This window comes from Pantherophis guttatus, chromosome 2 (assembly GCF_059756535.1).
Source record: "Pantherophis guttatus breed Tessera chromosome 2, ASM5975653v1, whole genome shotgun sequence".
Taxonomy (NCBI): Eukaryota; Metazoa; Chordata; class Lepidosauria; order Squamata; family Colubridae; genus Pantherophis; species Pantherophis guttatus.
Genome location: NC_142064.1, coordinates 269981439 through 270003635, shown reverse-complemented (window position 1 = coordinate 270003635; position 22197 = coordinate 269981439). Strand labels below are relative to the sequence as shown.

At 46.4% G+C, this 22197-nt stretch overlaps 1 protein-coding gene across 4 annotated transcripts; it reads left to right on the top strand.

Moving 5' to 3' along the window:
- Positions 1–2418: 2418 nt before the first annotated feature.
- On the top strand, positions 2419–18971 carry LOC117662569 (uncharacterized). Of its 4 annotated transcripts, none has more exons than XM_060691217.2 (5): positions 2419–2605; positions 4295–4451; positions 8100–8965; positions 12553–12682; positions 13945–18971. In XM_060691217.2, exons 3-5 carry the CDS (start codon positions 8249–8251, stop codon positions 15375–15377), a joined length of 2280 nt encoding a protein of 759 aa, XP_060547200.2. In that variant the 5' UTR covers positions 2419–2605; positions 4295–4451; positions 8100–8248; the 3' UTR covers positions 15378–18971. The 4 variants fall into 4 exon arrangements, with proteins under 4 accessions (XP_060547200.2, XP_060547198.2, XP_087740339.1 ...); XM_060691215.2 differs by having other exon boundaries at positions 2453–2605; positions 8104–8965; XM_087884213.1 differs by lacking the exon at positions 2419–2605 and adding an exon at positions 3138–3408 and having other exon boundaries at positions 8104–8965.
- The last annotated feature ends 3226 nt before the right edge of the window (positions 18972–22197 follow it).

Genomic DNA, 22197 nt, shown 5'->3' with positions numbered 1-22197 from the left:
GTATAGTCATAATTTCTGCATTTACACATTACAGCTTTTAAGGAACAGTAGTAAAACATAAAATGATGGGTTAGTTAAGGTATAATGGTTTAATCATGAAGTAGTGAAAATGTATAGCCAAAATAATTGTATTAAGTAGCATGTAATGGTTTAATAATTAGTAAAGTGTAATGTAAGTGAAATGTATTTTTAATGTAGCCATATATGGAAGCCGGAAAAGGCTCATGGAACTCTTTGTCTTGAAAACATATTTAAGTAATAGAAAAATGACCCATCTGCATTCAGGTTGCAACTTTCAAACATAGCCCTGAATCTTTGCGCAAATAAACAGATCTGTCTGACCCAGGAATGTGCTTCAGCTCCTTATTTCTACAACACAGAAGGCCCAAAAATCGCGCCAGAGCTGAGCTCGCATGCCCACCAATATGGCTATGCGTGCCACCTGTGGCACACGTGCCATAGTTTCGCCATCACGGGTCTAGTTTAATGAAAAGAAGGACTAGGGGAGACATGATAGCAGTCTTCCAATATCTCAGGGGTTGCCACAAAGAAGAGGGAGTCAAGCTATTCTCCAAAGCACCTGAGGGTAGGAGAAGAAGCAATGGGTGGAAACTAATCAAGGAGAGAAGCAAACTAGAACTAAGGAGAAATTTCCTGACTGAACAATGAACCAGTGGAACAACTGGCCTCCAGAAGTTATGATTGCTCCAATACTGGAGGTTTTTAAGAAGAGATTGGACAACTATTTGTCTGCAATGGTACAGGTAGTCCTCAAATTACAAAAGTCATTTAGTGACCGTTCAAAGTTACAACAGAGCTGAAAAAAAAGTGAATTCTGACTGTTTTTCACACTGACGATATCCCAACGGGATCAAAATTCAGACGCTTGGCAATTGGTTAATATTTATGACGTTTGCAGTGTCCTGGAGTCATGCAATCTCCTTTGGCAACCTTCTGACAAACACTGTCAACGGCGAAGCCAGATTCACTTAACAATGGTGTTACTAACTTAACACCTGCAGAACAGCAGTGGCAAGAAAAAGTTGTAAAATGGGGCAAAAGTCACTTAGCAATAGCAAATGTCTCACTTAACAACAGAACTATTAGGCTCGGTGGGGGTCGTATGTCGAGGACTACCTGTATAGGGTTTTCTGCCTGAGAAGGAGGTTGGACTAGAAGACCTCCAAGGTCCCTCCCAACTCTGTTACTGTTACTGTAGTCTGCCCTTTTTTCCTCTGGAAATCCGTCCATACCCCCACACCATTCAAAGGGTGTCCATCCCAAATTGCAATAGCTAAAAGTCTATAGAGATTCTCAGTCCTCCAGGTCATGGTTGTCCCAAAGGGGCCTTTTTTTCCCTGGAGGCAACTGGACTTTCATGTTTCTTTTTTCTTTCTTTCTTTCTTTCTTTCTTTCAAGACGTTTCAAAGAACCCATTCAAAGCAGGGGTGAGCAACTGTGGCCCTTTTACAACCTGTGGACTTCAACTCCCAGAATTCCTGAGCCAGCCAAGCTGGCTGAGGAATTCTGGGAGTTGAAGTCCACAAGTCTTAAAATTGCCCAAGTTTGGAGACCCCTGCTCTAAAAGGATGCAAATATCCAGATGTCTGCAAAGGAATATAAATCCTTCCATTTCCCCACTATCCTGTCAGAGCTGAAGAAGCTTCTTGGATGAGAAGCGAAAGATCTTCAAAGAAAAAAACAGGAAAGTCCTGTTGCCTCCTGAGCCAGCCAAGTTGGCTCAGGAATTCTGGGAATTGAAGTCCACAGGTTGTAAAAGGGCCACAGTTGTAATGTAATGAAGCGGGCTGTGATAGATGACCACTGGATAACTTTCTATTCACTCTATTCTAAAAAGCAATGCATCCGGTTGGAAAAAGTACAAACTCAGCCAAAATCCTTTTGGTACCTCTAGGAGGCCTCTAAGTTGTCAGAAGAAAGGAACATTCTAATGACATACAGCTTAAAGGTTGGTTAGGTCAAGGGGATCCACATGAGTTAAAAATTGTCTATCGTCAAAAGATGATTTGAATCTATGCTTCAGTAATCTACAAAAAGAATTATGACTGTTTGCAAAGAAACTCTGTAATTAGGAAATGTCAATTAAAAATGACAAATGTATAGGACCATATGAATTGCTGACCTAACAGAATCCTTTGTCTAGAAGGGTATAAAAACCATTGTACCTAATTCCTGTCTTTGTTCAACGCTTCATGTACAGAGCCTTGAACCTATTGCGCAATATATAAAATCTGTCTCTGATTAATCTAAAAGTTGTGTTTGTCTTATTAAATCCACAACAGTTGCCCACCCCTGCATTCAAAAGGTTCTTCTTCCCCTTTTCTCCCCTTGCCCGCGAAGGGTTAAAACCATCGAGTTTGTCGCCGGCCAGAAGGGCCGGGAAGAAACTTGCGCGGCGGTTCAGGGGCCGCCCAGTTCCTTCCTGTGGCTGGAGGTGTGTGGGGGGGGGAGGAGAAAGGGGCGAGTTGCAAAGGGAGGGGGGAGGGTGGGAGGAAAAAAAAAAGAGAGAGAAAATCCAGGTTGGTGGGCTTTGCTTTTACTCGCCTGTCCCGGGTAAGACCCGGGTTTCGGTCCTGCTGCAGAGGTGAGTTTTGGGAGGGAAGGGATGCAAGGCGTGCAAAAAGTGCATCCTCGGTCCGGTGCAAGCCAGCCCGCTTGATCTCTTGGCCGGGATCCCGATCGCGATTCCTCGCGATGGATCCGGCAGTGAATCTTTCCCGCTTCTTCGCTTTGCAGCCCCGCTTGCACGAAGTGTGGCTTCCATCTGTCTGTCTCCCCATCCATTCTTTCTGTTTGGCATTCTACCAATGGGGGGGGGGGACACAGATTCTATGCGAGTCGCTCAATCAATCAATCAGAATAGGTGGAAGGGACCTTGGAGGTCTTCTAGTCGAACCCCCTTGCTCAAGCGGGACATCCTATATCAGGGGTGAAATCCAGCAGGTTCTGACAGGTTCTGGAGAACCGGTAGCGGAAATTTTGAGCAGTTCGGAGAACCAGCAAATACCATCTCTGGCTGGCCCCCGAGTGGGGTGGGAATGGAGATTTTGCAATATTCTTTCCCCCAGGAGTGGGGAGGGAATGGGGATTTTGCAGTATCCTTCCCCTGGAGTCGGGTGGGAATGGGGATTTTGCAATATCCTTCCCCATGGAGTGGGGTGGAGAATGGGGATTTTGCAATATTCTTCCCCCAGGAGTGGGGAGGGAATGGGGATTTTGCAATGTCCTTCCCATGGAGTGGGAAGGGAATGGGGACTTTGCAATAGCAAAATAGCCTGGGTAGCTCAATAGACTAAAAGCCTGTTATTAACATTCAGCTGTGTGCAATTATTGCAAGTTCGAATCTCCCCAGGCTCAAGGTTGACTCAGCCTTCCATCCTTTCTAAGGTAGGTAAAATTGAGGACCCAGTTTGTGGGGGCAATAAGCTGACTTTGTATAAAATATACAAAAGTATGAAGGCTATTGCTTAACGCATTGTAAGCCGCCCTGAGTCTCCGGAGAAGGGTGGCATATAAATCATATATATATATATATATATATATATATATATATATATATGTAGGTCTTTGGTTATTCGGGTCTTCTCCCACGTAAAATTGGAAGTGTCTTGGCGACGTTTCGACGAATAACCAAAGACCTACATACAGACACCCGCGAAAACCTGAGAAAACATATATATATATATATATATATATGTATGTATGTATATATATATATATATGTATGTATGTATATATCCTTCCCCTGGAGTGGGGTGGGAATGGAGATTTTGCAATATCCTTCCCATGGAATGGGGTGGGAATGGAAATTTTGCAATATTCTTCCTCCAGGAGTGGTGAGGGAATGGGGATTTTGCAGTATCCTTCCCCTGGAGTGGGATGGGAATGGAGATTTTGCGGTATCTTTCCCCTGCCACGCCCACCAAGCCACACCACACCCACCAAGCCACACCCACAAAACCGGTAGTAAAAAAAAATGGATTTCACCACTGTCCTATACCATTTCAGACAGGTGGCTGTCCAGTCTCTTCTTAAAAAACTTCCAGTGATGAAGCACCAGCCAAATGATGAAGCGCAAGTCAAGAGAGGCTTTGGTCATACCGTTTAGTCAGTCCAAGGAACAAGCAGAAGTCTGTCCAGAAACGTGGCTTGGTTTGGAATGTGGCATCCTGAAAATGTCCTCTCCCTTTTCAGTAAATTCCCATGGTTTTGTTACAAAGAGTGTGTCTGTAACTTTTTCCCGCCTCTTTTGTTTTTATCTTTTCCTCTGTAGGTGATTCTCTGCTGGAGGCACAGAGTTACAGCTGGACACAGGGCTCGAGCACACCTGAGGAATATCATACCCTTCCTTCCTTCCTTCCTTCCTTCCTTCCTTCCTTCCTTCCTTCCTGGGAGTAAACGTCATTGACGTCAATGGGTTTCTACTCCAGGTAGGTGGGACTAAACTACAACACTTCGACAAGGACATAATTTTGACATGGTTATAAATTTTTAGCTCAGTAAAATCCAGTGGTGGGTTCCTCCCAGTTCAGCCCAGTTCTGCCGAGCTGGTAGCAGTGACGATATGATGTCACCGAACCAGTTCTCTTTGTTCAGAAGCTGGGCCCTCCCGCCCCCCCCCCCCCCCGCGTTATTCTTACTTTTTATTTGGCCTTGCCCCCAATCTATTCGCTGCCTCCCGAGTCCCAGCTGATTGGCTAGAAGGAAAAAAACTGTTTAAACTCTTGCCGCGGGGCTTCAAAGGGCCGCCCTACAGCTGATCAGTGTTAAAAGGCAGTGTGGTGGTAGACCAGTGCGCTAGAAAAACAGATGGGTAGACCGGTGCCTCCAAAAACAAATGGTCGACCGGAACACTCCAAGAACAAATGGGTAGACCGGTACAGCTCTGCAAGCAGGTAAAAGCCTGGTAGACCAGTACCTCTGCTAAATCCTAAAGAATTGTCACATGACCATCAAACCACGCCCACAAAACAAGCCACGCCCACAGAACCGGTAGTAAAAAATTACCCCTGGTAAAACCTATAGTTCTATGGTATTAAGTCCCCTGGTAAGAGCGATCACTCGATACCTTAAAAGAATGACGGCAATACGAGCCAGTTATATCAAAAAACATTTTATCGATTGTAAGGAAGATGAGCTCAGTTAGAGAGAGCTTTCCTATTTGGGTTATCTAGTCTTGGCAACTTAGCTATTGAAATTTGATATTGTAAAATTTTAATGTCATCTATCATATATTTTTAGATTGCTATTTTTGTAACTGTTTTATCCTTTTCCCTTTTTCTTTTCTGTTTTGTTTGAAAAGGCCTTCGGGCTATTCAATAAACCATACTATACTATACTATGGTATTAAGTATCATTTCAGTTGAGCAGGTGTCAACAAGTACATCAAGGTGAATGAGGTGTGGGGGCGCTACTGATGCCTCCTTAAGTCAAACATGCTTTTTCTCGAAGGGCCACTGTGCAAACTCAGGAACAGATGCAGCTGCTTTAAAGAAGGACCAGTAAGAGCACAGTGCTGTTTCTGCTCCCAGTTTAGAGCAATGTTTTTCAAGATTGGCAACTGAGGGATGTATGGACTTCAACTCCCAGAGTTCCTCAGGGCTATTGTTCACATCTCTTCAACTTGCCACACTTGAATAACACTCACCTAGAGAAATCTGTAGTCCCCAAATTCTTAGTAACGGCCACACTGACAAGAATTCTGGGAATCGAAATCCAGAGTCTCCTGGTTCTCCGGGTTTATTCTCTCTCTCACTTCTTGATCTGATTCTTTTTCCTCTGTCTGTTGCTCCTCTTGTCTTTTGGTTTCTAACTCCTCTCTGCTGTCTGAATTCTTAATTATGTACTCCCAGAATTCTCAGCCCTGACTGGAGAACTCTGGGATCCATTGTCAGTGTCCAGTCAGCATGGCCATGGCTGAGATAGACCAAGATCTATGCTCCCAGAATTCTCTGCAATAGCCATGCTGCCTGGAGAATTCTGGGAAATGAAGTCTAGGGGGTACCCTGGTTGGAGAAGGCAGTAATAGTTCTTCTATTACTGCCTTTACCTGATAAAGCCGCTGGGCGAGATCATCCGTGGTTTCGGGGTGGAGTACCATCAGTACGCTGACGACACCCAGCTGTACATCTCCACCCCGGATCACCCCAACGATGCCCTTGAAGTGATGTCCCGGTGCCTGGAAGCCGTACGGATCTGGATGGGGAGGAACAGGCTCAGGCTCAACCCATCCAAGACTGAGTGGCTGTGGTTTCCGACGTCCCGATATAGTCAGTTGACGCCATCACTGACTATTGGGGGCGAATCATTGGCCCCCACGGAGAGGGCTCGCAACTTGGGCGTCCTCCTGGACTCACGGCTGTCTTTAGAAGAGCACTTGACGGCCGTGACCGGGAGGATTTTTCATCAGGTTCGCCTGATTCGCCAGTTGCGTCCCTTTCTGGATCGGGACTCTTTACGCACGGTCACTCATGCCCTTGTCACCTCCCGCCTGGACTATTGCAACGCTCTCTACATGGGGCTCCCCTTGAGGAGCACCCGGAGGCTCCAACTGGCGCAGAGTGCGGCCGCGCGGGTGGTAATGGGAGCGACATGGCGTTCCCATGTAACACCTCTCCTGCGCGAGCTGCACTGGCTCCCGGTGGTCTTCCGGGTGCGCTTCAAGGTTTTGGTTACCACCTTTAAAGCGCTCCATGGCTTAGGACCCGGGTACTTGCGGGACCGCCTACTACCACCAATAGCCTCCCACCGGCCGGTACGCTCCCATAGAGAGGGGCTCCTCCGGGTGCCGTCAGCCAAACAATGCCGACTGGCGGCCCCCAGGGGGAGAGCCTTCTCTGTGGGGGCACCTACTATCTGGAACGAGCTCCCCCCAGAGATACGGAGGATCCCGGATCTGCGCACCTTCCGCCGCGCCTTAAAGACCTTACTATTTCACCAGGCCGGCCTGGCCTAATTTTCCCCCTCTTTTATAAAAGATTTTTAAAATTTTAAATATTTTTTAGTATTTATATATTCAATTTTAAATTGGTTTTAAAAGTTTGGGGTTTTAAATTTGTCGGGGCCAAAATTATTTAATTTGATTTTATTCTATTTTTTAAATTTTGTATTGTATGTGTTTTTATTGTTTGGCTGTGCACCGCCCTGAGTCCTTCGGGAGTAGGGCGGTATAGAAATCTAATAAATAATAAAAAATAATAATAATAATAATAATAAAAGAGGAGCCTTTTATTAGGTTCGCCTGATTCGCCAGTTGCAGTCCTTTCTGGACTGGGACGCCTTGCGCACGGTCACTCACGCCCTTGTCACCTCCCGGCTGGACTATTGTAATGCTCTCTACATTGGGCTCCCCTTGAAGAGCACTTGGAGCAGGTGCTGGTCCAGAATGCGACTGCACGGGTGATTATGGGCGCAACTCGTTGCGCCCACGTGACACCCCTCCTGCGCAAGCTGCACTGGCTCCCAGTGGTCTTCCGGGTGCGATTCAAGGTGTTGGTCACCACCTTTAAAGCGCTCCATGACACAGGACCCGGGTACCTCCGAGACCGTCTTCTGCCACCAATAGCCTCCCACCGGCCAGTTTGCTCCCACAGAGAGGGTCTCCTCAGGGTGCCATCGGCAAGTTATGTCGGCTGGCGACACCCAGGGGGAGGGCCTTCTCTGTGGGAGCTCCTGCCCTTTGGAATGAACTGCCCCCGGAAGTGCGTAAGATCTCTGACCTCCGGGTATTTCGTTGTGCACTCAAGACCCTGTTGTTCCGCCAGGCTGGGCTATCAACATAACAATTTTAAATTGGGTTTTAAATTTCTGGGGTTTTAAAATTTAGCCGAATTCATTTAATAATTTTAAACTATTTTAACTGATGTTGTTTTGTGTTTTTAATAGGCTGTACACCGCCCTGAGTCCTTCGGGAGAAGGGCGGTATAGAAATAAAATTATTATTATTATTATTATTATTATTATTATTATTATTATTATTATTATTATTATTATTATTATTATTATTATTATTATTATTATTCTATCTCAGCAGCTCTTTTAAATAACCCGATGTAATGACATTTATGTCCTTGTGGCAGGCAGATTTCTTGAGTGGCTTCAAGCCGACCAAGGTTGGACTTTTGTCACCTCAACCAAATTGGGACCCAAAGCCAGTAGACACAAAGAATTGTGTGGGAAGGGAAGAAACCGAGCTGGACCAAAGCCACTCTGGCCTGGAGGAGTTGATATGGCCTCCAAGGAGGAAGAGGAAGACTTGATGAGCCCCCGAGATCAACAGGATTATCTTCCAGTGGAACAACAGGAGGAGAAAGCAGAAGGACAGAGTGTGGCAAGTCCTGGAGATGTTTCTGAAGGAACTGGGATGAGCAACCATGTCGGCCTGATGAAAAACGAAGAGAAAACATCTCATGGGAAAGATGTCCCAGGGATGGAGGAAAGGTCTCCATCTCAACCCGGGCATGCTCCGTTCCTGGCTTCCCAACGCTGGGACGATTTATTTCTGACCTCCATCGAAAAGGCGGTCAACGCTCACCCTGGAAAATGGATGTCCCAGCTCATCCCAGGCCTCAAAGACGAAGGAGAAGCATTTGAGGACAAGGAGATTGGAGACTACGGGAAGGTGAAGGCAGCCATCTTGCGGGTGGACGCGATCAGCACCGAAGTCCAGCGGCAGCATTTCCGACGGTTCTTATACCGAGAGGTTGACGGTCCCCGGGAAGCCTGCAGCCGTCTCTGGTTCCTGTGCCACCGGTGGCTGAAGCCGGAGAGGCACACCAAGGAGCAGATCCTGGAACTGCTGATCCTGGAGCAGTTCTTGGCCATCCTGCCCACGGAGATCCAGGGCTGGGTCAAAGATGGCTGCCCTGAGACTTGTGCCCAGGCAGTGACTCTGGCTGAAGACTTCCTCTTGAGCCGACAAGAAGTTGAGAGGCCGACTCAGCAGGTAATAGATTTTTCAGGAGAATTGATTGGTTTTGCAGGATTAAGCTTCTGCAAAGCGTTTCAAGCGTAAAACATTTGAAGCAGTGTTTAAATCTAAAATTTGTTACTGCCGGTTCTGTGGGCGTGGCTTGGTGGGGTGTGTGTAATGTGACTGGATGGGCGTGGCCATTTTTTTTTTTTTAACTTTTAAACCATTTTTTCTACAACCTCTTCGGCGAAGAGGTTGTAAAAAATGCTTTCAAAAGGCTCTGACGATCCCAGCGGAGTTGCCTGATTGGCAGAGGCTTTTTTTTCTTTTAAATGCCTGATCAGCATTCTTTAAATCCTGATCAGGCAACTCAGCTTGGATCGTCAGAGGCATTTAAAAGAAAAAAAAGCCTCTGACGATCAGGCAACTCCGCTGGGATCTTTGACGATTCCAGCTGAGCCGCGTGATCATCAGAGGTTTTTTTTTAAAAAGCATTTTTTCGGCCGAAGAGGTTGTTGAAAAAATGCTTTTAAAAGTAAAAAAAAAAAAAAAAGCCTCTGATGATTGTGCGGCTCAGCTGGGCATTTGGGGGGGGGCAGGGATTTTTGCTATCGGTTCTCTGAACCACCCGCCTCCATCGCTACCGGATCGGGTGATCCGGTCCGAACCGAGAGCATTTCAGCCCTGATTTGAAGGTTGAAACAATTTGGGGTAGGATTCCTCCTTAAAGGGGGTATTGAATCAGATCTGTTTCCCCCCCCCCACATAGATTGAAATTGAACTGATCAACCTTACCTTTGCATGCTGAAGTTTTTAACAATTGTTCAAGCATGTTTATCTGGATCTTTAATCAATAAAAACAAGAATGGTACTGTGTTTCTCCGAAAACACGACCCACTCCAATAATAAGCCCAACCCTAATTTTTTGGGGGTAGGCCTAGTATTATCCCTACCCTGAAAATAAGGCCAGGGGGATGGGCGTGGCCAGCACGAATGGCGGCATGGGCACGGGGAGGGACAATTGTCCAGCTGCAGCTGCAGCCCACTGGCCTCTTGGAGCAGTGCAAATACCTCTTTTGCCCTTCTCCTTCTGGGCGCAGTGCTTCTGCTTGTCGGGCCCCTTCCCCGAAGCCGGTAGCTCCGCGACCAGCACCTTTACTTTTTCCCTCTTTTGGGGAGGCTCGTGGGAGGCTTTTTGGCGAACGGGAGGAAAATGGGGAGGGGGATTTTCTTGCCTGTTATCCATTCATCAAGCTCAGCACCGACTGAGGGGAGGAATGGCAGGCAGGAAAATCCCCGTCCCCATTTTCCTCCTGCGAGCCAAAAAGCCTCCATTCCAGGGTGGATAAAAATCAATGATTTTTTTTTAAAAAAATCAAAAAAATCAGATTTTTTTTATTTAAATCGGATTTTTTTGATTTTTATCGAATTTATTTTAATAAAAAACTTTGGGGGTAAAAATCTATCGTAAGATAGTTTTCTATTTAAAATACATAAATAATTTATTTGCTGAATAATTTAATTTATTCAGCATGAAATGGAGCTCAGTTATGCAGCATGAGGCTGTATATTCTGCAACACTGGGACTATCGGTGAGTCAACAGTGGGTCAAAGGAGGAGCAGAGATGACAGTTGCTCTTGAAAAATTATGATTTAAATCGAGTTGATTTAAATCAAGCCTTTTTACTAGTGATTTAAATCATGATTTAAATTGTGATTTAAATCAACTCGATTTAAATCAAATCCGCCCTGCTCCATTCTGAACGTCGAAGGTTCGGAATGGAGGTGGCAGGGTATCCAACTCACCCAAGTCTGTCCTGCTGCACCTCAAAAAAAGTAAGACCGCCTAGAAAATAAACCCAAGTGCTTATTTTCAAGTCTAAAAGAAAATAAGACTCGGTTTTATTTTCTGAGAAACACGGTAATTCTGTTGAATAATAATCGTTTATAACGTAAATGGTACGACACGCAAGGAAAGAGCTGTACCGGGGGTCCCCAACCTGAGGGCCATGGCCCACTACTGGGCCGTGGCCTAATCTCCACCGGCCACTTGAGTGGCTGGCCTGTATGCAAGCATTGTGGGCAGTTCCCCCCCCCCTTTCCGGGCTGCCAACCAAGAAAGGTTGGTGAACTCTGACCTATACGGAGGGCAGAGGAAGAAAGCAAGTTAATTGGTCTGGGCCAAATTGTTTATTTATTTTTATTTTATTTATTTTATTAAATTTCTATACCGCCCTTCTCCCGAAGGACTCAGGGCAGTGAACAGCCACGAGATAAAACACATAAATACAAAAAAATTAAAATGAATTAAAAACGAATTAAATAATTTGGCTGAATTTAAAATACCCCATAATTTAAGTTTAATTCGATTTTATCTTGTTTTTAAATTTTGTATTAATGTATTTTACTGTTTGGCTGTTCACCGCCCTAAATCCTTCGGGAGTAGGGCGGTATACAAATTAAATAAAGAAAGAAGAAGTTCCTGCCCCTCATTTAACAGTGGCTCAGTGGCTAAGATGCTGAGCTTGTCGATAGAAAGGTCAGCAGTTCAGCGGTTCGAATCCCTAGCGCCGCATAACGGGATGAGCTCCCGTTACTAGTCCCAGCTCCTGCCAACCTAGCAGTTCAAAAGCACGTAAAAAATGCAAGTAGAAAAATAGGGACCACCTTTGGTGGGAAGGGAACAGCATTCCGTGCGCCTTTGGCGTTTAGTCATGCCGGCCACATGACCACGGAGACATCTTCGGACAGCACTGGCTGTTTGGCTTTGAAACAGAGATGAGCACCGCCCTCTAAAGTCGGGAACGACTAGCACATATGTGCGAGGGGAACCTTTACCTTATAATAACTGAGAGGAAAAAAAATTAAGGTGAAACTAATTGTTACGTAATCCTGAAGAGGGAATCCAAGGTACATAGAATTGTCCTCTGTTTATCTAACCACCTGCTGGGTACAGGCAGTCCTCGACTTACGACCGTTCATTTAACGGCCATTCAAAGTTACAACAACACTAAAAAAGTGACTTACCTTACCCATGCACTTAACAATCGTCACAGTGTCCCCATGGCCATACGACTGTGATTTGGGCACTTGGCAACCAGCTGGCATTTAAAAAATCTGCAGCCTTCCATGGTCATGTGATCCCCATTTGGGACCCTCCCAGCCGATTTCCAACAAAGTCAGTGGGGAAGCCATCAATTGGAAAGGATGTAAAAACATAATCACCTGGTGTCTTGCTTATCAGCCATGGTGATTCGCTTAACGACTGTGGTAAGAAGGTCATAAAATTGGGCACAGTCACAGGTTGCCTCACTTAACAACCGTATGACTTAACAATACATTTCTGGTCCCAGTTGTAGTTATATGTCAAGGACTACTTATTTCTCGAGATCGGTGTTTCTTAAGTTTGGCAATATTAAGGCATGGACTTCAACTCCCAGAATTCCCCAGCTAGCCTGTTGGCTGAGGAATTCTGGGAGTTGAAGTCTGCCTATCTTAAAAGTTGCCAAGTTGGAGAAATATTGCTCTAGATGATTTTTAAATTAGGATCACAATTATGGAACTCTTCCAGTCAGCACTGTTCTCCTCATCCTTGAACGGGATTTTTCCTGTTTTTCCAGGTGCCTGAGTTATTTGAGGAGACGGGGGCGAGCTCCCCAAAGGCCAGCGACCAAATCTTGTCAGACGCTGAGCAGAGTCAACTGTGTTTGGAGGTTAAACAGGAGCAGCCTCTGGAAGATTCATCTTTAGGTGAGACACAACTCGTGTGACATTCAAAGTTCCCTGAAGTGCATCGCTTCATCTCGGAACCTTCTGGCAACTGGTGGTCCGCGAGAAAATTTTGGTGGTCCGCAGAAAAATTATTTGCATTTTTTTATATTGCACTAAAATCAGGGGTCCTCAAACTATGACCCTGTCAGGTTTCGATGCTATCTCAAAATAAATGAATTTCCAAACTGCCGATCTTTAAGGAAATTTTCTCTTTATTCGAGCACAGCAATCTGATCCTGACTCTTTCGCGGTCAGTACTGACCTTTGCCCCCCAATCCCTCCCCTTTCCGATCCCCAATTCTCTGCTTCTCATTGGCTATCTTCCAAGTCACTTTCCTGATCCCTTCTTCGTCAGATCACAGGAATGTCTCCCCCCTCTCACATCTCCGAGGAGACAGAATCTTCAAAGGGATTTAGTAGGCAAAAGTTCAGGCTTCTCCTCCCTTTATTATATGTCAGTGCTGGGACGCTGACGGACCCCTGGGACGGATACGTGCAATGAATGTTTCTGTTACTGCAGAGAGTCTCCCCCTTTGGGGTCTTTTTGTGCAGGTCAGAGGAGGGCAGAAATTCCAACTTGGAGTCTGCTTCAGCCTCCTGATGTGGGCTTTGGGCAAAGGCTGGAGGGAAGTACTGCTGGTGGCAAGGAGCCAGAGGGCCTCATTCCAGTGGGACTGCATCATGGCCTGAAACTGGCTGACCATCTCAGCCAGCTGAGCCTCCAAGCACCAGTACCTGGCTTTGCACTCCCGCAGGTCTTCCCTCTGCTTGGAAAACCTATGCTCCTAGTCCTGAGTGAGGTGCTTCTGCTGAGCCTCCTTCTCAGTCAGATCCAATTTGAACTGAGCTGTTTTGCCAACTCTTTCTCGTGGTGGCTGCTTAGCTCCAACAACTCCTTCCTGTTGGGGCCCTAAGGAGCCCGGGCAGGGAGGCGAGGAGTGGCTGTCGAGGTGCCCCTTGATGTGAGTGACATTGAGTTGGCCACGCCCACCCAGTCACATGACCACCTGGCCACGCCCACCCAGCCGTTCATTGGGCAGATCATATTAGTGGTCCACGGGATTTAAAATTATGAATTTAGTGGTCCCTGAGATCTGAAAGGTTGATGACCCCTGCTATAAAACACAGTGAGGTCTAAATGTAAGTGCTATTGATATTTCTTCATTTGCCCTTTTGATTTCAAAGGACAAAGCTAGAACAATTTTATACTAATGGTCCAAATTTATTGGGGTTTCTTTTAGATGATCTCCGCACAAGTAAAAACGATGCCAGGCTTCCCCAGCTGGCAAGGAGAGAACCTGAGCTGCTGCCTGAGGCATCTGAGGGAGGCACCCCGGACTCCATTCCCGTTTCAGATGAGCAAGGAGCCCTCTCTGAAAGTCGGCAGAAGCCAGAACATGCTAGCTTGAGAAAACTTCCAAGGAAGAGGGTTCAAAACTCCATTTCTTTGGTAGAGGGTTACAAAAATCTCGGCATCGCCCCAGCAGAAAAGAAAAACGCCGATGATGAACCAGCTGTCAAGATCATTATATGCAAAGAAACTTTCAGCCAGGGTTCCGATCATGCTGGGGAAAAAGTCCACAAATGCTCGGTGTGCGGAAAGTGTTTCAGTCTTCGTTCGCGCCTGATCGTCCACGAGAGAACCCACACGGGCGAGAAACCTTACACGTGCTCGGAGTGCGGACGAAGCTTCAGCGTCAGCTCCAGTCTCATCGCCCACCGGAGAACCCACACGGGCGAGAAGCCCTACAAGTGTTCCCATTGTGCAAAGAGTTTCAGCGTGAAGTCCGGGCTGATCGCTCACGAGCGGACCCACACGGGAGAGAAACCCTACAAATGTCTGTACTGCAGCAAAAGTTTCCGCCGCAATTCTGGTCTCGTGAGCCACCAGCGAATCCACACGGGAGATAAGCCGTACCAGTGCTCGGTGTGCGAGAAAAGCTTCAGCGACATCTCCAACCTCATTACCCATCACCGGATCCACACGGGAGAAAAACCTTACAAGTGCTTGGAGTGCGGGAAAAGCTTCAGCCAGAGCTCGTACCTCAACAGCCACCAGAGAATCCACACGGGGGAAAAGCCATACGAGTGCGCCGAGTGCGGGAAGACCTTCAGCGTCAGCTCTCGGCTCCGGAAGCACCAAAGGAGCCACACCGGAGAAAGACCTTTTGTCTGCTTGGACTGTGGGAAAACGTTCAGCGAGAGCTCCGATCTTTTGGCCCACGAGAGGGCGCACACGGGAGAGAAACCCTTTCGCTGCTCCTTTTGCGGGAAGAGTTTTCTCCGTAGCTCCGAGGTGGTGAGCCACGAGAGAATCCACACGGGCGAAAAACCGTACCAGTGTGGGGAGTGTGGGAAAAGCTTTAGTGTCAGCTCGCGCCTCAGCGCGCACCGGAGGATTCACACGGGGGAAAAGCCATTCCAGTGCGTGGTGTGCGAGAGAAGCTTCAGTTACAAATCCCACCTCATTACTCACCAGAGAATCCATACCGGGGAGAAACCGTTCCAGTGTTCTGTCTGTGGGAAAAGTTTCCGGGGCAGTTCCAGCCTAGTGGCGCACGAACGGACTCACACCGGAGAGAAGCCGTACCGGTGTCTGGACTGTGGGAAAAGCTTTACTCAGAGCTCAAACCTCATTAGTCATCAGCGAATCCACACAGAAGGGAATTCCTGAGATCTCCCTCAGATCTCTGTGGATTCTCAGTAGGATCTTTCTTTTCTGAGGGAGACATCGGTTCTTAGGTATTTCGCCGGCAGTTCCACCTCTTCTCCAGGAGGGGCGCATTTTCAGCAATTATGCACTAACAAAGGGTTTCCTTTCCAAACACAAACTGGCACGTGTGTGTGTCCACCAATCTACCCAGACCAAAATATGGGTAGTTTGGGGAGGTGCTGATGGTGCGATGCCCAGAGAAGGTGATCAGAGGGGTAAATACATGGTCACACCTTCTGTTCAGAATCCACTTCGCATCTGCACTGCAGGGCTGAGGGAATCTTTTCTTTTTCCAGAAAGAGAGAATCCGCCAGGTCTGGAATAGAATGAATACTGTAAAGGAGGACTTCCATTTTTGTTTTGAGATCTGAGATCCGACTGGTTGGCTTTTTAGTTCCTGGAGAACCTATAAGAACTAGATGAGGAAATTCCGCTTGGAAGAGAAGGGAATTCTAGTTTACGGGAAGCAAAATGGCACCCAAATCTCGTGTTTGAAGTCAAGGGCTGCCGTATTTTTCAAGTAGAGAAATATTAAAAGGAGCGGGTGTACGCAGGTTCATCTTCTTAAGGCTTGATATCTAAATTTAATTACAGAATTATTTGGGGAGAGGGTTTCTATTCCTCCCCCCCTCAATTCCCCCATCCTACCCACCCACCCCAAAAATTCAGGGCTCTGACTTTAGAAAGTTTCAAAAGATTGATTTGGCTGACTTACAGGCCTGTCTATTCCTCTGATTCTCCAGAGAAAAGGCGGAAAAGGAACTGGGGGAAGTATTGGAGGTATTTCAGAAATGTCCCAAAAGTGCTTTTTTTTCAAGAGGCAACTGCACTTTCTGGTTTTTTCTTTGAAGACGTTTCGCTTCTCATCCAAGAAGCTTCTTCGGCTCTGACTGGATGGTGGGAACTAGAAGTCAGAGCCGAAGAAGCTTCTTGGATGAGAAGCAAAACGTCTTCAAAAGAAAAAAACAGAAAGTCCAGTTGCCTCTTGAAAAAAAACACCTTTGGGACAACCATGTCCTGGGATGACTGAGAACCTCCATAGATATTTCAGAAATGGTTTTCTACTAACAAAAGAGAGGGTTTCCATGACTCGCAGACCCAAAGATTCGAACTCTTCAAATTTGACTGTTGCATACAGGTAGTCCTTGACTTATGGCCACAGTTGGAGCCAGAATTCCCGTTGCTAAGCAAGACAACTCTTAAGCGTACTTTACCTGATGTTATGACCCCTTTCCCCCCAGCAAAATCACTGCAGTTGTTAAAAGTGAATCTGTTCTGCCCCAGCTACGGACCCCAAAGAACACAGCACACACAAAGTCTGTACAAAACTTAAATTTACTAAAATAACTTAGTCTTTTCCAAAAAAGGCTGTTAAGAAACTTTCTTAACAGCCTACAAGAATCCAAAGATAAAGTAATCACAATCTTACTAAGGTTGGCAGAAAGCCCAGAAGCAATTTGCAGAGAATCCAGCCACGAAGGAGAATGAACTAAAGTTGTTCCCTGCAAATTGCCTCAGTCGTCGTCCTTTCTTAAACAGGCTAAGGGAGTGGCCAATTAGCCCCAAGCCTTACTCTCGAGGAGACTTTCTCCTGAGGAACCACTCCTGCCTTTTGGCAGCTCTGCACACCTGTGCATCGAGAAGAGGCTCCTCCTCTTCTTCCTCTTCACTTATTGGAGGTTCTGAAGGCCCTGGCTGAATCCCCGCCTCTGGCACCACATCTTCTCCAGCCTCCTCATTGTCCGACTCGAGTCCCAGCTGCACAGGCTGCTGGTGCAGCACCACACCAGTCTCCTTGCTGTCGGAATCAGCTACAATCCACACAGGCCGCTGACGGGCCACAAAAGAATCAAATGGTCATTAAGCGAATCTGGTTCCCTCCATTGACTTTGCTAAGAAGGTAAAAAAAGGCATTTAGGTGACTCTGGGATGCTGCAACCATGATAAATACATGCTGGTCACCAAATGCCTGAACATTGACCACGTGGCTGTGGGGATGCTGCCTGAGTTACAGATGGTCCTCGACTTACAACAGTTCGCTTAGTGACTGTTCGAAGTTACAACGGCCCTGGAAAAAAGTGACTTATGGCCGTTTTTCACCCTTACGACCATTGCAGCATCTCCATAGTCATGTGATCTACATTGGGACCAGTGGTGGGTTGCCCCCGGTTTGGACTGGTTCATAAGAACCAGTAGTAAAGCCAGTGGGAAGCTCCGCCCACTGACCCGGAAGTCATCATAAGTGACCTGCGCATGCGCAGAAGCTTCTATACATGCGCAGAAGAGCGCGAGTGAAGTGAGCGGGCACGGGCGCGATGCGAACCGGTAGTAAAGGTAAGTAGAACCCACCCCTGATTGGGACGCTCGACAACTGACTCATATTTATGACGGTCGCAATGTCCTGGGGAGTCGTGCGATCCCGTTTTGCGACCACCCGACGAGCCCAGTCCATGGGGAAGCCAAATTCGCTTAACAACCGTGTCACTAATTTTAACAACTGCAGCGGTTCGCTTAACAGCCATGGCGAGAAAAGAACAAGATCCGCCTGATGAATGTTGCGAAAAACCAGGCTGTGAAATCAGGTGCGTTCCTGTGGTACCTCACTTAATGACTGCTGCAGTCCCAATTGCGGTTGTAAGTGCAGGAATACATACGTAGTTCAACCTTGGCCTACCTGATCGGTCTTCTCTGATCGGAGTCACGACATATTGTTGAGCCAGAACAGGGGTTGGTTTGGTATGTCCTTGGCCCACTGTACAAAATCAGCCAGTTGCAGGTAGTCCTCGACTTACAACAAGTTCATTTAGTGACCGTTTGAAGTTACGACGTCACTGCAAAAAAAGTGACCGATGACCATTGCAGCATCCCCATGGTCGTGTGATCAAAATTCAGATGCTTGGCAACTGACTCATATTTATGACGGTTGCAGTGTCCGGGGGATCACATGTTCCCCTTTTGCGACCTCCTGACAAGCAAAGGGGAAGCTAGCTTCATTTAACAACCATGCATAATAACAATTGCAGCGATTCACTGAAGTGTGGCAAGAAAGGTCATAAAATGGGGGCAAATCTCACTTAACAACCGTCTCACTTAACAGTGGAAATTTTGGGCTCAATTGTGGTTGTTATCAACAAATCAAGAGGCAGCATAATGTGAATCTAGCTTCCAGTGTTTTCCCCACTGAACTCTCTTCCTGGCGTTTGGGTAAAAATAACAAATCATATTTTTAATGTTCAGGCCAAGGAGCAAATCTTAGGTACTTTTTTTGAAAAAAAACACAACAGATAAAGAAAGTCTTGGTTAAAAAAAATAAAATCCTTACAGGTTCTAGACAAGACGCATGGTTTAAAAGTGAGATATCCAATTATATTCCATGTGCAATTTGGAAGTCCAATGTGATTCGATATCTCCCAGCTGGTGGGGTAGGGAGCACTTCTACTCTTCCAACTAAACTACTCTTAATTTTGGAAGTAATAAACGGCCCTGTTAAAAGGGAGGGGTCTGGCTTTGTCTGGTTAAGAGAGGTCTCCAAAATAAAAATGTCATTCGCAGTTCCATCTGCTTTGTGGTTTTTGACACATAACCTTTTCATTTGTGAAGTATGTTTCTGTCTTCTGTTGAGGGAGGAAAAAAAGAAGTGTCAGAAACATGGTTTTTGGTCACCACACTATAAAAAAGAGGTTGAGACTCTAGAAAAAGCGCAGAGAAGAGCAACCAGGATGATGAGGGGACTGGAAGCTAAAACATAGGATGAACGGTTGCAGGAACTGGGCACGGCTAGTCTAGTGAAGAGAAGGACCAGGGGAGACATGATAGCAGTCTTCCAATATTTGAGGGGCTGCCACAGAAAGGAGGGGGCCAAGCTATTTTCCAAAGCACCTGAAGGCCAGACAAGGAATAATGGATGGAAACTGAACAAGGAGAGGTTCAACCTAGAAATAAGGAGAAATTTTCTGACGGAGAGCAATCAACCAATGGAACAGAAGTTGCCTTCAAAAGTTGTGGGTGCTTCATCACTGGAGGCTTTCAAGAAGAGACTAGACTGCCATCTTGTCAGAAATGGTGTAGGGTCTTCTGCTTAGGCGGCGGGGAAGGGGTTGGACTAGATGACCTATGTCCTATGGACCTATGAGGTCCCTTCCAACTGTTAATCTGTTTGTCAACTGGAGGGGGGGAACGGGGGCTCAGTCAGATGGAAGAAAGAAAATAACGGCAAGACTATGGGGTGGGGATCATGTGTTTTTAAAATTATGGGGGGGCCAATCATCTCCTGGCCTTACTCCTGAGTCATCCCTTTTGCTTTAGCTGCTCTTGCCTTCTGGCAGCTCTGCGCATGCGTGAACTAGGAACAGACTCCTCCTGTTCCTCTGCCTCTCTGCTGTCCGACTGGGGGCTCTGGAGTCCATGCATCACTCCCAGATGGCCCTGGCCCCATCTCTGCCTCCGACGCAGAGCCCTCGTCCGAGCCTTCCCCAGACTCCAGGACTGGCCCACGTTCCCCCCCCAGCCTCCTCACTGTCTGACTCTGCTGCCAGCTCCGCAGGCTGCTGGTGGACCACAACAGCTAGACTGTCCATCCCTCCACCCAAGAGTACTGGCACACCCCATCCAGACAAGCTGGTACACTCCAGATAAGATAAAGAAGTACACATATAGTCATCCTCTGCCTTTGGAAGTCTTCCAAGGACATTGGGTGCCATCCTAGGAATATTGGGTGTTTCCTGATGAAATTCCCATGACCTTGAAGGCCTGTAGAGCTAATGGTGACTTTGGCACATATTGTATGCTTCCTCCGAGTTGTCAATGAAAACATTAGATTCCTGGTTAACCCACAGGTGAAGCAACAGTATAGGTATTCTTCAACTAATGACTGTAATTGAGCCCGGAGCTACAATTGTAAGTCATTCCAGTCATTAAGCAAGTCACCAACTTTACAGTTGAGTGAGCATCAGAACTGAGCTACAAGTAGTCCCCTCTTAACAACCAGCAAAAGATTGTAAAATTAGGCGTGGTCATAGGGTGATCCATTTAACGACTGCATCACCTTGTTATGATAACCTGGCCTAATTTATTTAAGCATTTATTTTAAAATGAGCTTCCTAACCCCTGGGTCATGGAAGCAGCAGGCAAGCGAGCGAAGCTTCATCTGCACACATGGACAGGATCTAGGTTGTGTATGCGAAACCAGCCCCAGTCTGTGGAAGACAATTTTTTCTTCTGAAACCAACATCTGGAGCCAAAAAGAGCCTTGATAGTACAGTGGTCTACGCACCCTGTTATTAACACAGCTGCCTGCAATTTACTGCTGGTTCGATCTCTCCAAGGCTCAAGGTTGACTCAGCCTTCCATCCTTTCTAAGGTAGGTGAAATGAGGGCCCAGTTTGTGGGGGCAATAAGCTGACTTTGTATAAATATACAAAAGTATGAAGGCTATTGCTTAACGCATTGTAAGCCGCCCTGAGTCTCCAGAGAAGGGCGGCATATAAATCAAATTAATAAAAAAAAAAAGGTAGGGGATTGCTTGTCAGGGCGCTGATTAATCCCATTCTGCCTTTGGGATAATCGCACCTTGATTAAGAGGAGCGGATCGAGACTTTTCCTTGCAAGCATACTTTAAGAAAACAAAAACCCGAAGATAAATCTTTTAATAAAACTCATTTATTTGTTATAAAGAAAATAAAACATCTCACTAAGAAAATTAATTGTTACATTTTTGAAAAAGTTCGTGCCGGCTATTTCTCAGCGGGACCTTTCTGGCAAGAGAACAAAGGAAAGATGTGTGAAGGAATGTGGGTGGATGACATGCGCAGTTTAGCTTACTGATAACAATTCTTGGCAAGCTACGGAAAGTCTGATAGTCCAGAAATGAGAGCTCAGCTGGTAAATAAAAAACACAGTGACATTGCTGCCTTAAAACAAAGGCAGACCACATATTTAAGCAAGGGTCCTTGATCTTTTTTGACTGCAGCGTAAACTGAAATATCAAGAGCCCTTTCCTTAAATCATTTGGCATTCCTGAAGTGAGTCATTCGAGGACTGATCATTATTATCAGACGCAAATGGGGCTCGGTTGCCCACAGGTTGATTTTTGAGAAAGGCTTTGGGGTCCGGAGGCACTGTGTGATGAAACAGACTGCAGCTGGTGAAGTGTTAATACCACTTTATAATGCCTTGGTAAGGCCACACTTGGAATACTGCATCCGGTTTGGTCGCCACGATGTAAAAAAGATGTGGAGACCAGTGGTGAAATCCAAATTTTTTTACTATCGGTTCGGTGGGCGTGGCTTGGTGGGCGGGGTGTGGCTTGGTGGGCATGGCAGGGGAAGGATACTGCAAAATCTCCATTCCCACCCCACTCTCGGGCCAGCCAGAGGTGGTATTTGCCAGTTCTCCGAATTACTCAAAATTTCCGCTACCGGTTCTCTGAACTGCTCAAAATTTCTGCTACCGGTTCTCCAGAACCTGTCAGAACCTGCTGGATTTCATCCCTGGTTGAGACTAAAGAAAGAGTGTAGAGAAGAGCAACAAAGATGATGAGGGGACGGTTGGCTAAAACATACAAAGAACGGTTGCTGGAATTGGGTATGTCCAGTTTAATGAAAAGAAGGAGTGACGTGATAGCAGTGTTCCAGTATTTGAGGGGCTGCCACAAAGAGTAAGGGGCTGATCTGTTTTCCAATGCAACAGAAGGCAAGAGAAGCAATGGGTGGAAACTAATCAAGGAGAGAAGCAAACTAGAACTAAGGAGAAATTTCCTGACCGAACAATGAACGAGTGGAAC